At 42.0% G+C, this 18,626-nt stretch overlaps 1 protein-coding gene across 10 annotated transcripts in view; it reads right to left on the bottom strand.

The window, feature by feature from the left end:
* The window catches only part of RALGAPA1 (Ral GTPase activating protein catalytic subunit alpha 1), a 368,491-nt gene that overhangs the window by 211,245 nt on the left and 138,620 nt on the right, over nucleotides 1–18,626 (bottom strand). For 6 of the 10 annotated variants that reach the window (XM_077464690.1, XM_077464695.1, XM_077464693.1 and 3 more), the window contains 4 exons: nucleotides 16,775–16,951; nucleotides 10,387–10,524; nucleotides 7,669–7,865; nucleotides 3,292–3,390 (listed from right to left, as the gene is read on the bottom strand). In XM_077464690.1, coding sequence (XP_077320816.1) covers nucleotides 3,292–3,390; nucleotides 7,669–7,865; nucleotides 10,387–10,524; nucleotides 16,775–16,951 — 611 coding nt within the window. The remainder of the gene's footprint in view (nucleotides 1–3,291; nucleotides 3,391–7,668; nucleotides 7,866–10,386; nucleotides 10,525–16,774; nucleotides 16,952–18,626) is intronic. The other 4 variants (XM_077464691.1, XM_077464697.1, XM_077464700.1 and 1 more) reach the window with 1 other exon arrangement.

Raw genomic sequence — 18,626 nt, 5'->3', positions numbered from 1 at the left:
GGAGGGAGAAAAATGCTTATCCGGGTGATCCCATTTAGCAAAAAATAAGCTGTTCTAGTAATGCATATGCAGGAAACACATGCGAAAGTTGAGAGGGTTTTAAGGAACCCAATGAAGAAACTGAACTTTCGGGAGACTCCGTTAGGGGTAGCATGAAAGTAGAGATTGTATCTGCAATTCCTCAGATTTGAGAGAATGAAAAAGGCTCATCTACTGTTGTTTCCTCCGCTGAGGAATCATCATCTGTTTGTTTTTCCTCCTAATCGACTTAGGGTAACACCTCATGGATCTAGCATGCTTCCTATCAATTTGAATGGATGATGCGATTAAAGCCGCTAATCTTTCCTTCAGACCCTGCAGGGAGGAGGAAAGGACATCTTCAGTCACGTATACAGGGGCTGAGATGTGAGCAGCAGTGGCACCATGAATTTGTTTCAAAATGGCTCACCCTGGCTTGCCATAACTAGTAATTCAGGCGAGGATGACAGTATGGAAATGTGACTCAAGATCCTAGCACCTGGGGGTGAAACTTTTATGTGGTGCTTTTTTTGGTAGGCATAGTCCTAAGCACAAAAATAGAGGCAACTATACAAGTTGCACTTAATTGCTGAAAATAGTCATGACATTTAAAGCCGCTATAAAATTCAGCCTAGTGCTGGGAAAAAGGTGTCGTTCCTGTACCAGAAAAGACCGTTTGCAAGCCTCACATGTCCCACAGCTCTTGTGTCCTTGTGTTGCAGGCTGCTTGTTTTCGCTTCATCAGCCGAGGAGAGACTGTTACAGCTGTGTTATATCTGTTTTTAAGCTGCCGTGTGTCCTCTGTACGTTCACAGCATTGCTCTTAGGCCCCACTCCCTCTGAGAAAAAATCCTGCCCCCTTTTTACTTTTAAAACATTCCTGCGCTTGTGCACAGAGTTTTCAGGTCCACCAACCCAACACGAGGGGGGAGGGGAGCAGGGACCCATTCAGCAGCAGGCACAAATAACAATTAAATTTGCCACAGTAAAAGCAATTAGCAGTATTTGCAGGACCCACATGGGGGGGATGTAAGAGCGTACAGCGCTGCTGTCCCCTTAACACTCAGGGAGAAGAAAACACTTTTGCAGCTTTCTCTTATCTTGCAGTGTCTCCCTCTGCACGCTGCTGCAATCACACAAGGACTGAACTTACAGTGAAGACAACAGAGTAAGGTATGTGCATAGACTCCCTCTAGTGGAGATTTAAGGCATGACAAAAAATTTTCCCTAATGGAAGAAATTCATAGAGATTTTTAATACCCAAGTTTCTTCTCTCATGGCGGGCTGTGTAACAAGCCTTCAGGGACTGGGTGCCTAAAACGGGGTCCCAACTGCCCTGGACCTGTAAAAGCACCCCATCAGGAAGTTTAGGTAATGTAGCTAAGCCCTGGGTTCCTGGGGTCCAGCCCTACAAAGAGGCATTACAGGTAAAAGGCAAAACCTTGTGATTCGGATACGAGGCCCCAGGTACCATCTTTTTAGGCCTCAATGGCACTTTGGATGGATCTGGTCTATGGAGGCTATTTAAATCCAGGATGGATCCCTCCTGGAGCTCCTCAGAGCACATCTTTACTTATGATCAATAATGGATTAAAGTCATCCGATTCAGCAAATACTGGCCTAATTTTTATCCATCTATGGCTGGTCCCGTTCAAGAGCAGTCAGTCAATCTAACGATTAACTGTTCACAAAAGGGGCTTGTTGAAAAACTTTGGTTCGATTATCGCTGTAGCACTGGTCAGTATATTTTGAGAGTAGAGCAGCCCAGCTGACTACTTCACTGTCAGAATAACAGGACATCGGACAGTGTTACCGTATCCACCTCAAATATATGTGATAGAGGAATTCATTCATTCATTGTGCAGCCCACTCACTGCCTGATAGAAATAAATTAGGCATGCACGGCAATCTTTACCTTGGTTTTAAGTAGAAAAGCCCCTTTTACATCAGAGGTCAGTGTAGAGGTATTACCTTACATTTGATGTCAGTGGAAAATTGCCCCCTTACATTTATGGCCACTGTAGAAAGGAGATGAATCTGTAACAATCCAAGGAACCACTGGAAAAAACCTGGTTGAGAAAATAAATCTGCTCCAACTAATCTCTGCCCAAAAAAACAACCTAAATGTTCCTTTTACTTGCTCAACTCTGTGGTCATCTTTGCTTAGAGATTGGCTTGAAGTGACATTCATTATTTACTCAGTTTGACTTGCTCAAGTTTGTGACAAATTAAAGTCGTAAAGGCAGAAGGTGTTCTCTCTGCATTAAGACAAAAAAAACTTGTGTGCAGCAGCCACCTTCAGCACCCCCATACTTGCCTGAGCCCCATCTCCATCCAGCAATGTTGAAGGACAGTCTTGGCTTCTTGGGCTCTCTCTACTCATTGGCTGAGATAGCAGAACAGCGCCATTGGCTTTCGCTACTGCCAAGCAAAGTCAGTGAGCCAATAAGGAGAGAGGGGGGAGGGGCCGAGCCACAGCTCAGTGTCTGAATGGACACAGAGCAGCGGCTAGGGTGCCCTCATAGCAAGCAGGAGGGAGGGGCCTGGAGCTCCAGCGAGGGACCAGAGAAAAGGAGGATCTGAGCTGCTCTGTGCAAAACCGCTGCACTGAGCAGGTAACAATATTTTTAAAGAAAAAAAAACTGAGACTTTAGTACTTTAAGGCAGGTCACTTTAAAGCCGTTCATAGATTATGCAATTTGCTTCCCTGCAAAAAAAAAAAAAAAAGGAAAAATCACCCCATTCAACCCAGTTAGCGTTGATGGGGAGAATCCCTCCCATGGAGCCATTTTGTTCTCCTGGCAGGGGGTATGGGGAGCTGTCCCTGTCAAGAGAACACAGTGATCACTGCTAGCGAAAATATTCGCTGGGAATAATTGCATGCTAAAAATCCAACATGCTGGTTATACTCAAGTCGATCGATCAACATATAGATGTAGATATAGATCGATGCTGATAGAATTTACCACTCATAGTGTCTTTTGTGACCAAGCAATGGTGTTAGGGCAAAGATTGCATGGCTGAAGCTTGGACTCGATCATATAACTACACTGACACATCTTTCAAAACAGACAAGAACACAGATCCAACATTTTGTAGTGTCTGGTTTCTCTGATAAACTTCATAGGTCCTGTAATGTATGGTGTATTTTAAAACAAATCATCTGCTCCATGCAAATGTCTAAATTACTTTTTTTTTTTCAGGTAACACACAGAACAAATAATTATGTAAAATGGATGATTATTGATACCACAAGGAAAGTATTCAGTCTACCTTGAAAAGCCAGGGGGTAAGAATCCTCAGGGGTGGGATAAGTACAGGTGGGGGAGGAGAATACTGATTATCCATAGAGATACCCAAATTGTCTCGAATCTGGAAAACAACAGAACAAAATGTTTACATTTAAACTAGAAGGAAATTGCTAGGGCACTTTGCATTTAATAAAAATAATTTGTTTTTGTTTTAATAGTTTCACACTGATTATATTCTAATTACATGGGTTTTGCACTTATTCCTGTAAACAGTCTATGAATCAGTCTCTCATTTCATTTCTGTTCAGCAAGTTGATAACTTGCCAATTGTCTATGTAATACATTCCTTCCATGTATGCTATATTGCAAAGACCTTGTTAGCATTGCTGTTGTTACTTTATAAAAATTACCAATCAAATTAGGACTACATAATCATGCACCAACATCCCTTTTACTATTCCACGAGAAAAAACATATAGAACTGATGATGGGACTTTTAAAGTGATTGTAAAGTCCTCTTTTTTTTTTTTTTTTTAAGCAAACATGTTATACTTACCTGCTCTGTTGCAGTAGATTTGCACAGAGCAGCCCATGACCCCCTCTTCTCGGGCCCCTCTTCTGTACTCCTGGCCCCTCCCGCCTGTTGAGTACCCCCACAGCAAGCAACTTGCTATGGGGGCAGCCGATCCGAGTCACAACTCCCTGTGTCCCATTGAGACATGGAGCTGCGACCTGGCCCCATCCCCTCTCTCCCCTCAATTGGCTGAATGATTTTGATTGCGAGCAGCAGGAATTATGCCGCGCTGCTGTCTCAGCAAATGAAGAGGAGAGTCCCAGGCAGCTTAGACCCTCCCGCAATGTCGCTGGATAAAGATGGGCTCAGGTAAGTATTAGGGGGGCTGGAGGGAGCTGCTGCACACAGTTTTTTTTAATCTTAAAGTTGATGTAAACCCGATTCAGGAAATCTGACCTGGGAATATATATCTGTAGTGTTTACTTATCTCTCTCCAAAGCTCTAAGTCATGTGTGTTTCTGCTATTTCGTTGCTCTGTTATCAGCATGATAACTTCTAACAAGTTCTCTGTCAACCAAGATAAAACCAGCCTGAAATGTGTGTTGTGGGAGGTTGCTATAAATAGATTAGCAGAGAGCTGGTCTGGTCACAGCATAGCTTTAAAAGTATCTTCCTTCCTCTACCGATGTGGGGGGGGGGGGGGTGACTTTCCTCCAATCAGCTGTCTCCCAGTGTATGCCAAGAATCCACTCCTACTGCTGAATGATAAAGTAAAAATTCTAATCAGAGTTCAGAATTCTAAAGAATATAGCAAGCTGAAGACAGCAGATATGCATGTAAAACTTATGTAGGCAGATTTGTTTCATTCCTGTGCATCATCTGGGGCTGTTCATTTCACTAGGTATATGTGAGGGTTTACATCCACTTTAATGCATAGAATGCATTAGGATAACAAAACCTTCTGCCTTGACAATGCCTTTAAGGTGTCAGATGATACTTTGTGCCCATTGCAATACTTCTAAAAACTATTTTGGATTTAAAAAAGAATCATTAGATGTAATTTGTGCAGGACCTGAATATGTCATATTGCGATATCACTATCACCTCCTGTAATCTCCCCATGCAGGAGCACTAAGGCTGCTTTCACATTACTCTGGTTTAAAAAAAGTGGTAAAAACACGTGTTTTGCGGTTTCCAGTGTGTTTTGCACCAGTATATAAATAAATAAAAAAAGGCTCAAAAACTGCCTTTTTGACATGTTTTTGATAGGTTTTCAATTCATTTCAATGGGGAGCTTTTGGTTACTTTTTTTACCATACTAGACATGCACCATGCAGGACTTTTAAAACTGCAATTGATTGGTGTAAAGAGTTCTGTGTGATTTAATGGACAAGTATTTTTCTTCCACTTTGGTAAGGCGAAAACATGAATGGGGCTCCTAAAGAGATTGTAAAGGCAGCAGTTTTTTTTATCTTAATGCATCAACACAAAAAAAAAAAAACTTCTGTGTGCAGCAGCCCCCTCATATTTACCTGAGCCCAATCTCTATCCAGCGATATTGTATTGTCTCATTCAAAGTCCCAAATTCCATCCTCTTTTGTAATCGGCTTGGGTGTGGACATCGCAGGATCCCTGGACAGGTAAGCGTCCTTGTATTAAAAGTCAGCAGCTACAGGATTTGTACCTGCTGGCCTTTATTTTTTTTTTAGGGGGAGCTTGGAGCTCCTCTTAAAGGGATTGTAAAGTAAAATTTTTTATTTTTTTAAAATAACAAACATGTTATACTTACCTCCACTGTGCAGCTCGTTTTGCACAGAGTGGCCCCGAACCTGCTATTCTGGGGTCCCTCGGTGGCTGTCTCTGCTTCCTCCCGCAGGTACTTCTAACGTTCATGCAAGCTCCCTCGCATGGTGAGAAGCAACTGCGGGCGTGCTCCCGTGATACAGCTGGCGGCTATAGCCGCTCGCTGTATCACACGGCCCCGCCCCCCGGCGCTCCGCCTCATTGGATGTGATTGACAGCAGCACGAGCCAATGGCTGCGCTGCTTTCAATCCATCCACTCCAGCCAATCAGCAGCCAGGCTGAGCGACGAAGAGGACGGCGGGGGCGAGCGCGGGATTTTCAAAGGGTCAGGTAAATAAAACGGGGGGGGGGGGGGGGGGACTGGGGGCGCCAGCAGTGTGAGATGTTTTTTCACCTTAATGCATAGAACGCATTAAGGTGAAAAAACATTTACCTTTACAACCCCTTTAAGGACTACCTGAATTTGCTGCACATTCTAGGTGATGGTACCTAGAATGGCACAATTGCTTGTCTAAATTAGATGCGGGTAGTTCTTGAGGGAACTATTGACAGAAAAATGGCATTAGGACTACTTTGAATTCCCCTGAATGTTATAAAAGGACCTAGTTTATCATATTTCTCATTAAATGCAACATTATTAAAGGTTAAAAAAATTTGCAGATATATACAAAGCAATCCAGTAATGTTTTCTTCTGTTCTGTCATAAGGTAAGAATTGTTAGCTGCCTTGTGCAATCTATTAGAATTTTCTTGTCTATAAGAACATGAAAAAAAATGTGTGTAAAAATTATGAAAAGGGACACGTACAGGAATATGTAACATACAAAGCTATTTTATTTTTTATTTTTTTTACAAGAAGAACTGAAATCATGAATCTTTAGAAAAAGTAATGCCTGTAACAGTTTCTTTGGCTCCCCACAAAGCACAATAGATCTAATGTTCCATGTGGGAAAGTTTACAGATAGAGGAACTGCCCTGTGTGCAATGGCTTTTTCTACTACATGTCACCAAAATTAAAAATATATGTAAGTAAAGGTTTTGTTGATCCACTTAAGCTAGGCTCTACTGGTCATTAGAAATAAGTAGACACTGCATATTATAGGAATATTATAAGAAGAATGCACAGACCATGCACACCTGGGCAATAAATTGGAATACATATGTGCTTAAAGCAGGAGTCCGGGAGTTCTGCCATTTTTTTTTTTTAAAGCCAGCAGCTACAAATACAGAAGCTGCTGACTTTTAAAATAAGGACACTTACCCGCCCAGCGCGCCCGCGATGTCGGCACCCGAAGCCGATCTCTCGGTCGTCTCTCGGGTGCTGCCGCCGCCATCTTGGGTATGGGAATCAGGAAGTGGAGCCTTTTGGCTTCATTTCCCGATCCCCTACTGCGCATGCTCGAGTCGCGCTGTGCAATAAGGATGGACCCGCTGCCTCTGGGATCTGTGTGTTTCCCAGCAGGCAGCGGGGGACTTTCGGAAAGGGGCGTAGATCTGCGCCCCTTTCCGCAGAGAGCTATCCCGGAAGTGGGTGCAGATACCTGTACTGTACAGGTACCTGCACCACCTCCCCCCTGAAAGGTGCCAATTGTGGCGCCGGAGGGGGGGGGGGAGGATTCCAATGAGCGGAAGGTCCACTTTAGGGTGGACCTCCGCTTTAAGTTTCTGCTTTTCCAGCTATACAATAGTGCCACCTAGTGTACAAATGATGATAATGGTATAAAATGCCATAAGTAAGGCACTGTCATAACAGTATACTATAAGAAAAGAACTAGTAAACAATAATTTGCAAAGAAACGAAAAAAAAATCTACCCACGAAAAAGTTCTGCTTAAGCAAACCTAAATACAAGATTCAGTCAAAACCCTTTATTTTCCAAAAAAAGAAAGTTCCCCTCCATTCTGTTTCACTAAAAGTCAGATTGGTTCAGAGAAGAGCAGAACAAAGACTTTTCTTGCTAATAAAGTTAACAGCAGGTGTACGCTCCTAGGCAGAACTTTTACTTTTAAAAGTTTAAAATAGAGTATAGCATGACTTAAAATCCCAAGCACAATTATAAACTTGGCCTCAGATAACAGCATACCTTGGCTAGGTTCTGCCAGAGTTCACACAGGTAATCAAACACCTGGGCATGGATCTCCGGATTGCTGATGTTATTGACATCTCCCAGGATTCCCAGCATCCTCCTCCACATAACGGTGGACACATCTGCATGCCAGCCAGTGAGTGTGCCACCTGCCATCACACTGCAGCTTTCCTGGGGAAAGTCACAGGGCTCTGCTTAAAAAAGAACAGAATTGAGTGTATATTAGAATAAAGAACCATGAAGATGTAGTGATAAAACGCCAATGTTTGGCTGTCATGTTTAAATGTGTTTTAGCACTGATTTTTTTAACTGTGTTGAGTCACTAAACCTGGTTTTAGTCACACAAAAATACTTGAAAATACAACCCCGATTCCAAAAAAGTTGGGACACTGTGTAAAATCTAATAAAAACAGAATTCAATGATTTTCAAATCTCAAAAACACATTTTATTCAAAATGGAAAACATATTAAATGTTTAAACTGAGAAAATGTACAAATTTTAAAAATAAAATAAGGTGATTTTGAAATTGATGATGGCAGCAACACGTCTCAAAAAAGTTGGGACAGGGCAACAAAAAGATCGCAAAGTAAGTGGTACTAACATGGAAGAGCTGGAATAACATTTCGCTAACATTTACATTACATTTGCAACAGGCTGGCAACATGACTGGGTAAAAAAAAAAAAAAAAAAAGCGCACCTTGGAGAGCCGACCCACATTCGAGGTGGATGGAGGAATCCTCCTAGCTGCGCTATAATATACAGAGGGAAGTCACTGCCAGAATATGCTAATCAGAGCTGCAGTCAACTGGCTGCATGCGTTGATTGAACACAAATTTTCCAAAATGCATGTCCGAGAGGAGCTGATCATTAGGCCTGCAAATTCTGGATGGACCCCCTGCACACTGCTACACACCCATTTCAGCAAACTATGCAATGAAAAACAGGGATTTTTTGTTCACACATATTGCAATACATGCTTAAGCTAGCCAACTGTGTCAAAGTAATCCCTCTTATGGCCAGTCCTACATTGCCATGCCACTGCAAATGCTATGGTGGACACCATGCCAACATTGGGCATAAAGACCCAAGGAGGGGGGGAGAGCTACTAGGTTCAGGTCTGGACACTGACCTGCGTTACAAATCCCAATAGCTTTTACATGTATTTAAATGATCAGGCCCTAAAGGAGTGTGACCACTACTTTTAACACTACAAATTCTGTAAGGATCTTTTGCACACTGCTTTACACCCTCTCCAGCAAACTATGCAATGAAAAACAGATTTTTAGAGGGATTGCTTTGACGCAGTTGGCCAACTTTAGCATGTATTGCAATATGTGTGAACTAAATATCCCTGTTTTTCATTGCATAGTTTGCTGGAAAGTGTGTGTGTGTGCAGTGTGCAGAGGGGCCATCCAGAATTTGTAGTGTTAATATGCGGTCACACCCCTTTAGCTTCTGTTTAAATACATGTACAAGCTATTGGGATTTGAGTACAGGTATATCTGATCTCTTTGATCATTAGATCGACTCCTCTTGAACAGGAATAGCCATAGATGGATCAAAATTCTGTCAGCCCCTGCTGAACCGGATGGTTTTTGATCCATCTATGGCCAGCTCAAATTTACCCAGAGAGGAACAGACAGCATTAATTAATGGCTATACCCATTCCATCCTCCATTCAAAGCTAAAATAGGTTTTGACTTTAGACATACAATACTTAAAGGTACATTAGCTCACAAAAGTGAGTACATTAGCTCACAAAAGTGAGTACACCCTCACATTTTTGTATTATCATCTTTGTAATATTTTATTATATCTTTTCATGTGTACTCACTTTTGTTGCCAGGGGTGTACTCACTTTTGTTGCCAGCGGTTTAGACATTAATGGCTGTGTGTTGAGTTATTTTGAGGGGACAGCAAAATTACAATGTTATACAAGCTGTATACTCACTACTTTACATTGTAGAAAAATTTAATTTCTTCAGTGTTGTCACATGAAATGATATAATAAAATATTTACAAACATGTCAGGGGTGTACTCACTTTTGTGAGATACTGTATATACAATTCTTTATTTTACCAAAGTTTCAAAACCTGCATTCATTCTTGTGCTCCAATGGCAATATATTATATCATTATAAACCATTTATTTAACCCATGTTTATGTTGTACATTGGGGTCTCCAAACTTTCTGAACAAAGGGCCAGTTTACTATCTTGAAGACTTAGCAGGAGGCCGGACTGTGACCACTAGGAGTATAAAATGCCATTGCGACAATGAAAAGAATGCCCCACCATTGGTATTAGTGAGAGAAAAAATGTCCTATCATTGGTATTAGCGAGAGGAATAGTGCCTCATTGTTGGCATCAGGGGAAGGAATAGTGCCCCATCGTTGGGTGTCAGTGGAAGAACAGGGCCCTGCCGTTGGTGTCAGTGGGAAGAATAGGGTCCCATCATCGGTTTCAGTGGGAAGAACAGTGCCCCTTTGTTGGGGAGAATGGAAGGAATAGTGCACGATAGTTGATATCAGTGACATGAATTATGCCATACTGTTGGTGTAGAAGGAATAGTGCCTTGTATCAGTAGGAGGAATAGCATCCCAGGAGCCTGATAAAGGCAAGCAAAGGGCCACAGGTTGGAGACCACAACTGTACATGAAGACAAACTGTTCAAAGTCTGGAATATCTATGTATAAAAACTATTTTGTGTCTTACCTATGTCATCCGGTGTTTGTAAGACCGAATGTTGCAGCTTTTCATGCAACTCTGCCTGCTCCGCCGTCAGAGGAGCTGGAGATGGTGTCTGGGAACGTGAGCCCTGGGCAGAGACCACAGGAGAGGCATTTTCAGAGCCTGCATCAAAAATAAATCAAGAGATTGGCTAATGGAAATATATGAAGCAGGAGATTGTTTTGACTGTTAATTAAGTAGCAGAAATAACAGCCCCCTTTCACGCTAGCGCAACTTGTCAAGCGAATTAATAGGTCCGCACCCTACTGTCAGCAATGGAACTGTTCAAATCGATGCGACTTTGCGTCTCCGTACTGTTTTTTTTTATCATAGAATTTTTTTTATTTTAGAAACATTTCAGCATTTAACATCAATCTAAACCATGAACACATTATTATCAACAATACAGCAATACATACTATAATAATTCACCCAAAACCCAACCATCTGTTCCGGAATAACCCTACTAAATCATTTGATTCTTATTTACCAAACATTAAAAAGTGAAATATAAATTACCATCATATTTAAAAAGAAAGGAAAACATGATCGGTAATATAATAAAAAAAAAAAGAAAAAGTGAAATATGCATTACCGTCATATTTATATAAAAAAGAAAGAAAAAATAAATAAAAAAATAAATAAAGAAAGAAAAACATGATCAGTAATATATTGTGAGGTAATCATGCAACCATCGCCAAGTAAACAAATAAATAAAAAATAAAAATAAAGGGTGGGGCTCCGGTTCAGTTGGTAGGGGGAGAGTGTCAAATGAAATACTTCAAATATGTATAACCTTTATCCCTATACCATATCATTATATTCAATTCTAAAAAAAAAAAAAAAAAAAAAAAAAAAATATATTAAATTTCCTCCTCCCAAATAGCTCTCAAACACAAAAAAAAAAACCCTCCCCCCATGCCAGATGCGTCCGAACCCCAACTAAACCAGGAAAACGCTACCAGAACAGAGTGGCTATGGTTCTTACGCCTGCTCAACAGATATCTCTGGAGAGTAATATAGCCATCCTGCCCAAGTATCACTAAATTTGTCAAATTGATCTCCGACCAGGTCTACCCATCTCTCAGCTTCCATTATTCTGTCCACCTCCCTTTTCCAATCTCCTATGGTCGGACATTTTGTTTGTTTCCAAAACCTAGGTATGGGTATTTTTGTGGCGTTCAACGTGGTGGCATCCCATGAAAAAGAAAATGTAGGGAAGAAAATTCCATAGGTCTTAATGTCAGTTTCTTTATCCAAGGGGCAATTTCCTCCCAAAACATTTTGATTTTGGGGCATGTCCACCATAAGTGGAGAAAAGAGCCCCTCTGTTCACATCTCCTGCAGCACCGAGCGTCTGCCGCTGAATACAACGTACCAGCCGCACCGGGGTACGGTACCATTTGGTCAGGAATTTATAGGACATTTCTTGTATTTGGGAGCTTCTAGAGGTATGTGTTGCTCTAATCTGTCTCTGGATTTGTGTTGATGTAAATTTTTTACCCAATTCTCTTTCCCATTCTCTAATAGAGTATGGGGATTGAGATCTGTAGAGCACCAAGAACCAATTTATACATTCGGGACAGTAAATGTCTTGAATCTGTAATCTCAAAACACAAGGATTCAAATATAGTAAGAGTTTAAGAGTCTAACCTGTGGTTTTATTTAATTAACCACTTCAATACAGGGCACTTAAACACCTTCCTGCCCAGACCAATTTTGAGCTTTCAGCGCTGTCGCACTTTGAATGACAATTGCGCGGTCATGCTACACTGTACCCAAATTAAATTTTTATCATTTTTTTTCCCACAAATAGAGATTTCTTTTGGTGGTATTTGATCACCTCTGCGGTTTTTATTTTTTGCTAAACAAATAAAAAAATACCGAAAATTTTGAAAAAAAAAATGTTTTTTTTTGTTTCAGTTTCAAAACTTTGCAAATAAGTAAGTTTTCTCCTTCACTGATGAGCACTGATGGGGTTACACTGATGGGCAATGATAAGGCGGCACTGATGGGCACCGATGAGGTGGCACCAATGAAGTGGCACTGATGAGGTGGCATTGATGGACACCGATATGTGGCACTGATAGGCGGCACTGATGGGTGGCACTGATGGGCGACACGGATGGGCACTGACAGGTGGCACAAATTGGCACTGATAGCTGGCACAGATTGGCATGGATGGGCATGGGTTAGTCGGCACAGGTGGGCATGGGTTAGTCGGCACAGGTGGGCATGGGTAGGCGGCACAGGTGGGCATGGGTAGGCGGCACAGGTGGGCATGGATGGGCACTGATAGGTGGCATGGATGGGCACTGATAGGCGGCACAGATGGGAACTGATAGGCGGCATTGTATTATAGTATATTGTACTAATGGATGCCAATCAGTGCCAAACAATAATGCATGCCAATCAGTGATGCCCATTGTGGGCACTGATTGGCATCCATTATGGGCACTGATTGGCATCCATTGTGGCACTGACTGGAATCCCTGGTGGTCTAGGGTGGCATACCTTGTCCTGGGCATCCCTGGTGGCGTCCCTGGTGGTCCAGTGTGGGCATCCTCGGGGGGGGGGGGGGCTGTGCTGATAATCGATCAGCACAGACCCCCCCTGTCAGAGGAGAAGCCGATCGGCTCTCCTCTACTCGCGTCTGACAGACGCGAGTGAAGAAAAGCCGATCACCGGCTTTTCCTATTTACACTGTGATCAGCCGTGATTGGACACGTCTGATCACGTGGTAAAGAGTCTCCATCGGAGACTCTTTACCGAGATCGTAGTTGCCGGGTGTCAGACTGACACCCCGTAAAAACAATCGCCGCGATGCACGCCCCCGGGGAGCGCAGCGGCTCATAATCCTGATCACGTCATATGACGTCCGATCAGGATTATGCAACCACTTTGCCACCGTCTGTTTGTTATAGGGCGGGCGGCAAGTGGTTAAATAAATCCGTTATTTGTTGGTACTTCCAAGTGGCCATTGGTAACTCCCCCAAAGACATTATCAGCTCCGCTAAGGGCAACAATGTGCCTATTGGTGCAAACTTGGCACAAAGTAGCCTTTCCACCAATTCCCCATAGATTTAAACTTCCCTCTTCATCCCCTGGGGGGAACCAAGGGTACCCTCCCAATTGGGCTAAGGGTGATACTGGGAGTGCATAACCCCCAGAGCTATTCAATCTATCCCATACAAAGTTATCCTGGTCAATGGTGATATCCAATCTGACAGGCCCCTAGAGACCGCCAGGATCCAAGGGGCCTGGCCAAGTCTCTACCTGCCATTGTCTTTTCCTGGGGCACCCAGAGTTTATTCAAGGAGTCATGACGCCAGTTCATGATTCGTACCAATGTCATAGCTTTGTAATACAAACCTAAGTCTGGAAGTCTTATTCCTCCTTCCTGTTTACGTTGGCGTAGTATATCATGCGCTAACATAGGATGTTTATTTCCCTACACAAAAAATTATTTTAGGCAATATACTCATTTTAGGGGAATTAACTCTACCAAACCACGTCAACAGATGGCCTCTCCATCTCTGCAAGTCTTTCACTATATCTCTCAACAAGGAGTCATAATATCATATAAACGCCACAAGTTGAGGGTGATGTATGTCCCCAGATAAGGTATACAATCACAATGCCATATAAAAGGAAAAAAGACTGTTGAAGAGAGGTCGCCATCCACAATGGGACATGGATTGGCATCAGTACAGATTTCTCACAATTTATTTTGAGATTAGAAAACCAAATCTCCTACATAAAGGATTGCTGTCAAAACTATATGAGACAGAGTCTATTATAGGAAGAGCTATCGTGAGATGCTGACACCAATCGATAACACCTCCACGCGTGCAAAGGTAAACCAGAATGGTGTGTGGAAAAGATCCCACTTTGGCATTGCTCTTACCGGGACCACTAGGTTAATCAGGCATCTCAACACTTCAACTGCGGTACAGATCTTCACTGCTTTATCCACCACTGTGCTTTCTATCCCCTCAATGTCACTCACTGTAGCTTGCTGTCGCTCTGGCTATAGCCGATGGAGGGCCCGACTGCCTATCCAAGAATACTGCTGTGGTTACACTCATTGTATGGCTCCATCCTGACGAGTTTCGTCATTCCGACATATATACAGGACGGCATTATATTGAGATGCAGAGCATGGGGTGAAGGGCGACTGGGATATAGAAGGAGTTATATCCAGTAAGACCAAGGATGAATATATCTTGTGCAAAACAGGATACAGTAACTGTCGCCCTCCATCTAGGCCATTCCGGTCCAGACACTGAAAAAGATCACTCCGAAGTGTCTCCAGTTTCTGAGCATCTACAGGATCTAAGTGAGCTTTATGTTTGAGTTCAAGCTGGTGCATTTCTTCCAAAAGGTCCACGATCTCCTTCTGTCTTTCCTTTCTAATACAGGATCCCTGTGAAATCAATTCCCCTCTAATAATCGCCTCATGGGCCTCCACCACAGTGGTATTAATCTTAAAATATAATGCCAGTATAAGGGATAGAGAGTCCATGGCCAGCCTATCATCCAAAATGTACTCAGTCTCCATATCCGTTCCTCCCTACCAGCTGGAACCAAACAAAGTAAGGGTTATAGGAGTATGCTCAGATATTGTAATCGATTCAATATTAGAAGAACTCATGATTCAAATATAACTAATCCACCATTAGTAGATCAATCCGTGAATATGAATCATGGATTTTGGAATAACTACAATCCCTTTCCCTGTTATGCAGTACCCTCCAGCTGTCCACTAAATGAAGGGAGCGTAAGCGTTGCTCAATGCGTTTTAGAGCTCTAAACGTCAAAAAAAGTTTTGCCTGCGGAGGTGTCCAGACCAGGATCTAAAGTAATATTAAAATTGCCTCCCAATATCATAAAGCCTTCCCTGAATTTACCCAGTATTTCCAAAGTTTTAGATATAAAATTTACAGTGCGATTATTAGGTGCATAGATAGAAGCAAAGGTGTAACACTGGCCCTGCATTTTACCCTTCACAAAAAGAAATCGGCCTTCAGGATCTGCCATTATTTCAATGGGCATCAAGGGGCATGAATTCTGAAAAGCAATTATAACACCCATAGCCCTTGGAATGGGGGATGGCACTTGAAACCACTGATTAAACGGGAAAAGGGGCATATGTGGGGTCGACCCTGCTGTGAAGTGCGCCTCCTGTAAAAACACTATTTCTACCCCCAGGTGGTGCAGTTCACACCAGACACAACCCCTTTTACCAGGTGAGAAAAGCCCCCTTATGTTATAAGAAATTATCTTTGCGCTATCAGCCATATCCCATTTTGTACATACAGCTCATTAGACCTATTATCTCTCATCCATTAAATGGACATCTGTTCTCTCCACAAAAACCCTACTCTGTCCATAGTACTCCATATATACATCTGGCAGGAAAGGGGGAGAAAAAAAAAAACACAATTACAAGACATCCCACATTTGGGACCTATCCGCTAATTAGGGGATAAGCCCGAGATGGTGGAAATCCCCCATACCAGGGAGTCATTCTCCCTTCCAGACTTTGCAGAGTACCAAATCCCTGAACTCGGGACCAACCTATTGGGGGAAAAATGTTAAAAGGCATGGGCAGAAATCCTGTTATTCCCCAGGAAAAAAATAAATAAAAAGGGCAGGGGTGATCAAATACCACCAAAAGAAAGCTCTCTTTGTGGAGAAAAAAGGACGTCAATTTTGTTTGGGTACAACGTCGCACGACCGCGCAATTGTCAGTTAAAGTGAAGTAGTGCCGAATCTCAAAAAGTGCTCTGGTCAGGAAGAGGGTACATTCTTCTGGGGCTGAAGTGGTTAAAAGGGATATGGAGTAAGCCCAATTTATTTATTTTTGTTTCAACACGCATGTCAGAAACTCTTATTGCAATATGGTTTAATATAAGCAAAGTAAACTGTTGGCCGTAGCCTATAAGAATATGACAACTTAAAGAAAGTAAAGTAAGAAAAACGAATTGGTTATACTTTGGGTTTCCAGTTATCAACCTTTAATTAAATAAGCCAGAATGTAAGATTACATTTTTAAAGGAGAAATTAAGCTACATGGATGGGAAAAAGTAGAAGCTAATTTAAATGTTCTGTTTAAAGCACCTTATTCTTTTTTTGTTTTTGCATTCTTTGTTTGACATGATAGCAGAATATTATAAGTATGACATCATTTTCACAAAATTGCTGTACATACAGTACATTTAGGAGATGCACACAAGACATGCTGCAAAAAAAGTACAGATCAACACGATGTAAAGTCCCAATATATTCTGGATAAAAAAATATAGATAGGACATTAAAACTGCTAAATGTTTAGAGACTGAAGAAATGAGCCAATGTAATGTGAGCTTACCTGCTGGAACCAACATTTCAGCACACAGGGCCTGCTGGTTTAGGCTGCAGTTTTCCGAGTCAATGTGAAGTGCATTAAGACTGACCACTTCCTGCTCTTCTACACTAAGCTGCACAGACCCAGAATCTGCTTCCACTGTGGTAGGGACTGTAGACTCATTCCCAAATGGAAAGCCCGCTAAAATGCAAAAAAATTAGATTAGCTCCTGTAGTTAGTCCTCTTCTAGACGTGTCTGAGATTTATAGTCTCCTGTGGTCTTCATATCCCTGAGCTCTAACTAGAACAGAATAGGAAGAAAACCATCAAGCTAACGCAACATATTCACTGGGCCTGACCAGAAAACTCTCCCCACTATAATATAATGGATGTTTAGACCCAAAATGATGCAAACAAAAGTATGGGAATTTTTTTTTAAAAATTATACTTACACCTAGGTAGATGCAGCATCGATCCGATGCTGCATTTGTCCCTCGACGGCTCTAAGGATGAGAATCGAGTAATCAAACACCCGTGATTGCTCAGTTCTCATGGCTCCCTGAGCAGAGAGGTGATCGTCAGCTGAAGAGGAGTCAAAGGAGTGCAGATCAATTTGCACTCCTGTGAGCCACAGAAAAAATACAGCCAAACGAGCTTGGCGGGTGCAGTATGGCTCTAGTAGGTCCCCACAAAACTTTTGCCCAATTTGGCCATTAAAGCAATATAAAATCATAAAACCCCAAATTATATATTGCAGATTACCTACCAATCATTAGGTGTGATGGCTGCATTGGTTTTCATTTCTTAGGCCTCTTTCACACAGACTGTCTGTTATGGTCCGCCTTTCAGTTTTTTAGGCGGACCTGAACGGACGCTCCATAGACCTCTATGGAGCGTCGGATGTCAGCGGTGACAGGTCTACTGACATCCGACCTGCTCCGAAAAAGTGTGACGGAGGAAAAACCTACTTTTCCATCCATCTGAGGATTGCATGAGGATGGACTCTACAGTCCGTCATCATCCGATCCCCCAGAGGGGAGAGCTGCGCTCTGTCAACTTCCTGCTCAGCGGGGATTGACTGATCAACACGAACAGGTCCATGTGAAGGAGCCCTTAGGCTTTTTCCTGTGTTCAAATGGTGATCTAGCCAGTAACAACTCTTGTATTCGAGTTCCTCCATTCTGAATGAATGAGCACAGGGAGCACCTTTGGACTACAGTATTGTCAGTCTAGGTGGAAGGGAGTATTAGATGTACTAGCAAATTTAAATGCAATAACAAATTGAAGCCAAACTTCATCTAATATGTTTAAGCAATTACAGCAAGCAGCTTTTTTCTTTGGAATACAGGTTTTACATTTAAAAAAGCTGATCATTGTAAGCACCCCCACTAGTGTTAAGTGGTTTGTCCCAACTCTAACTGGTACATTCAGCTTGTTCCTTTGAAAAACAACAGGATGTACTGGCTTGATCCCCAGATGAAAAACAGAAGAAAGCCTAAAAAATAAAATACATTTAGCCATCACATCTAGGTATTGGTAAGGTGCAATACAATAAATGCTTGCTTTTAGGTTTAATAGCAGTTTAACTGCATGGACAATATTAAATTACTTCTAATGTTTGGGAATTCACCATTCGGCTTGTTAAGGATAGATATTTAAACATATTTCAACTTTATTACAGATCACCCGCTTGACATTACAAAACGTAAAGATTTAAAGTGAAATTCCAGGCTAGACCCCAATCTTAAAAATGCTCACTCCACCTCTAAAAGTGTATGTTAACCTAAAAAAATAAAATAAAAATAAAGATCCTGTTCCTTTAAAACATGTTTTACAGCACAGTGCTTGTGCTATGTCATTTGGCCCCTTTTATTAC

The sequence above is a fragment of the Lithobates pipiens genome, unplaced genomic scaffold, assembly GCF_037356315.1.
Source record: "Lithobates pipiens isolate NorthernLeopardFrog02 unplaced genomic scaffold, aLitPip1_a1.2 Scaffold_30, whole genome shotgun sequence".
Taxonomy (NCBI): Eukaryota; Metazoa; Chordata; class Amphibia; order Anura; family Ranidae; genus Lithobates; species Lithobates pipiens.
This window is presented reverse-complemented; position numbering and strand designations above follow the sequence as displayed.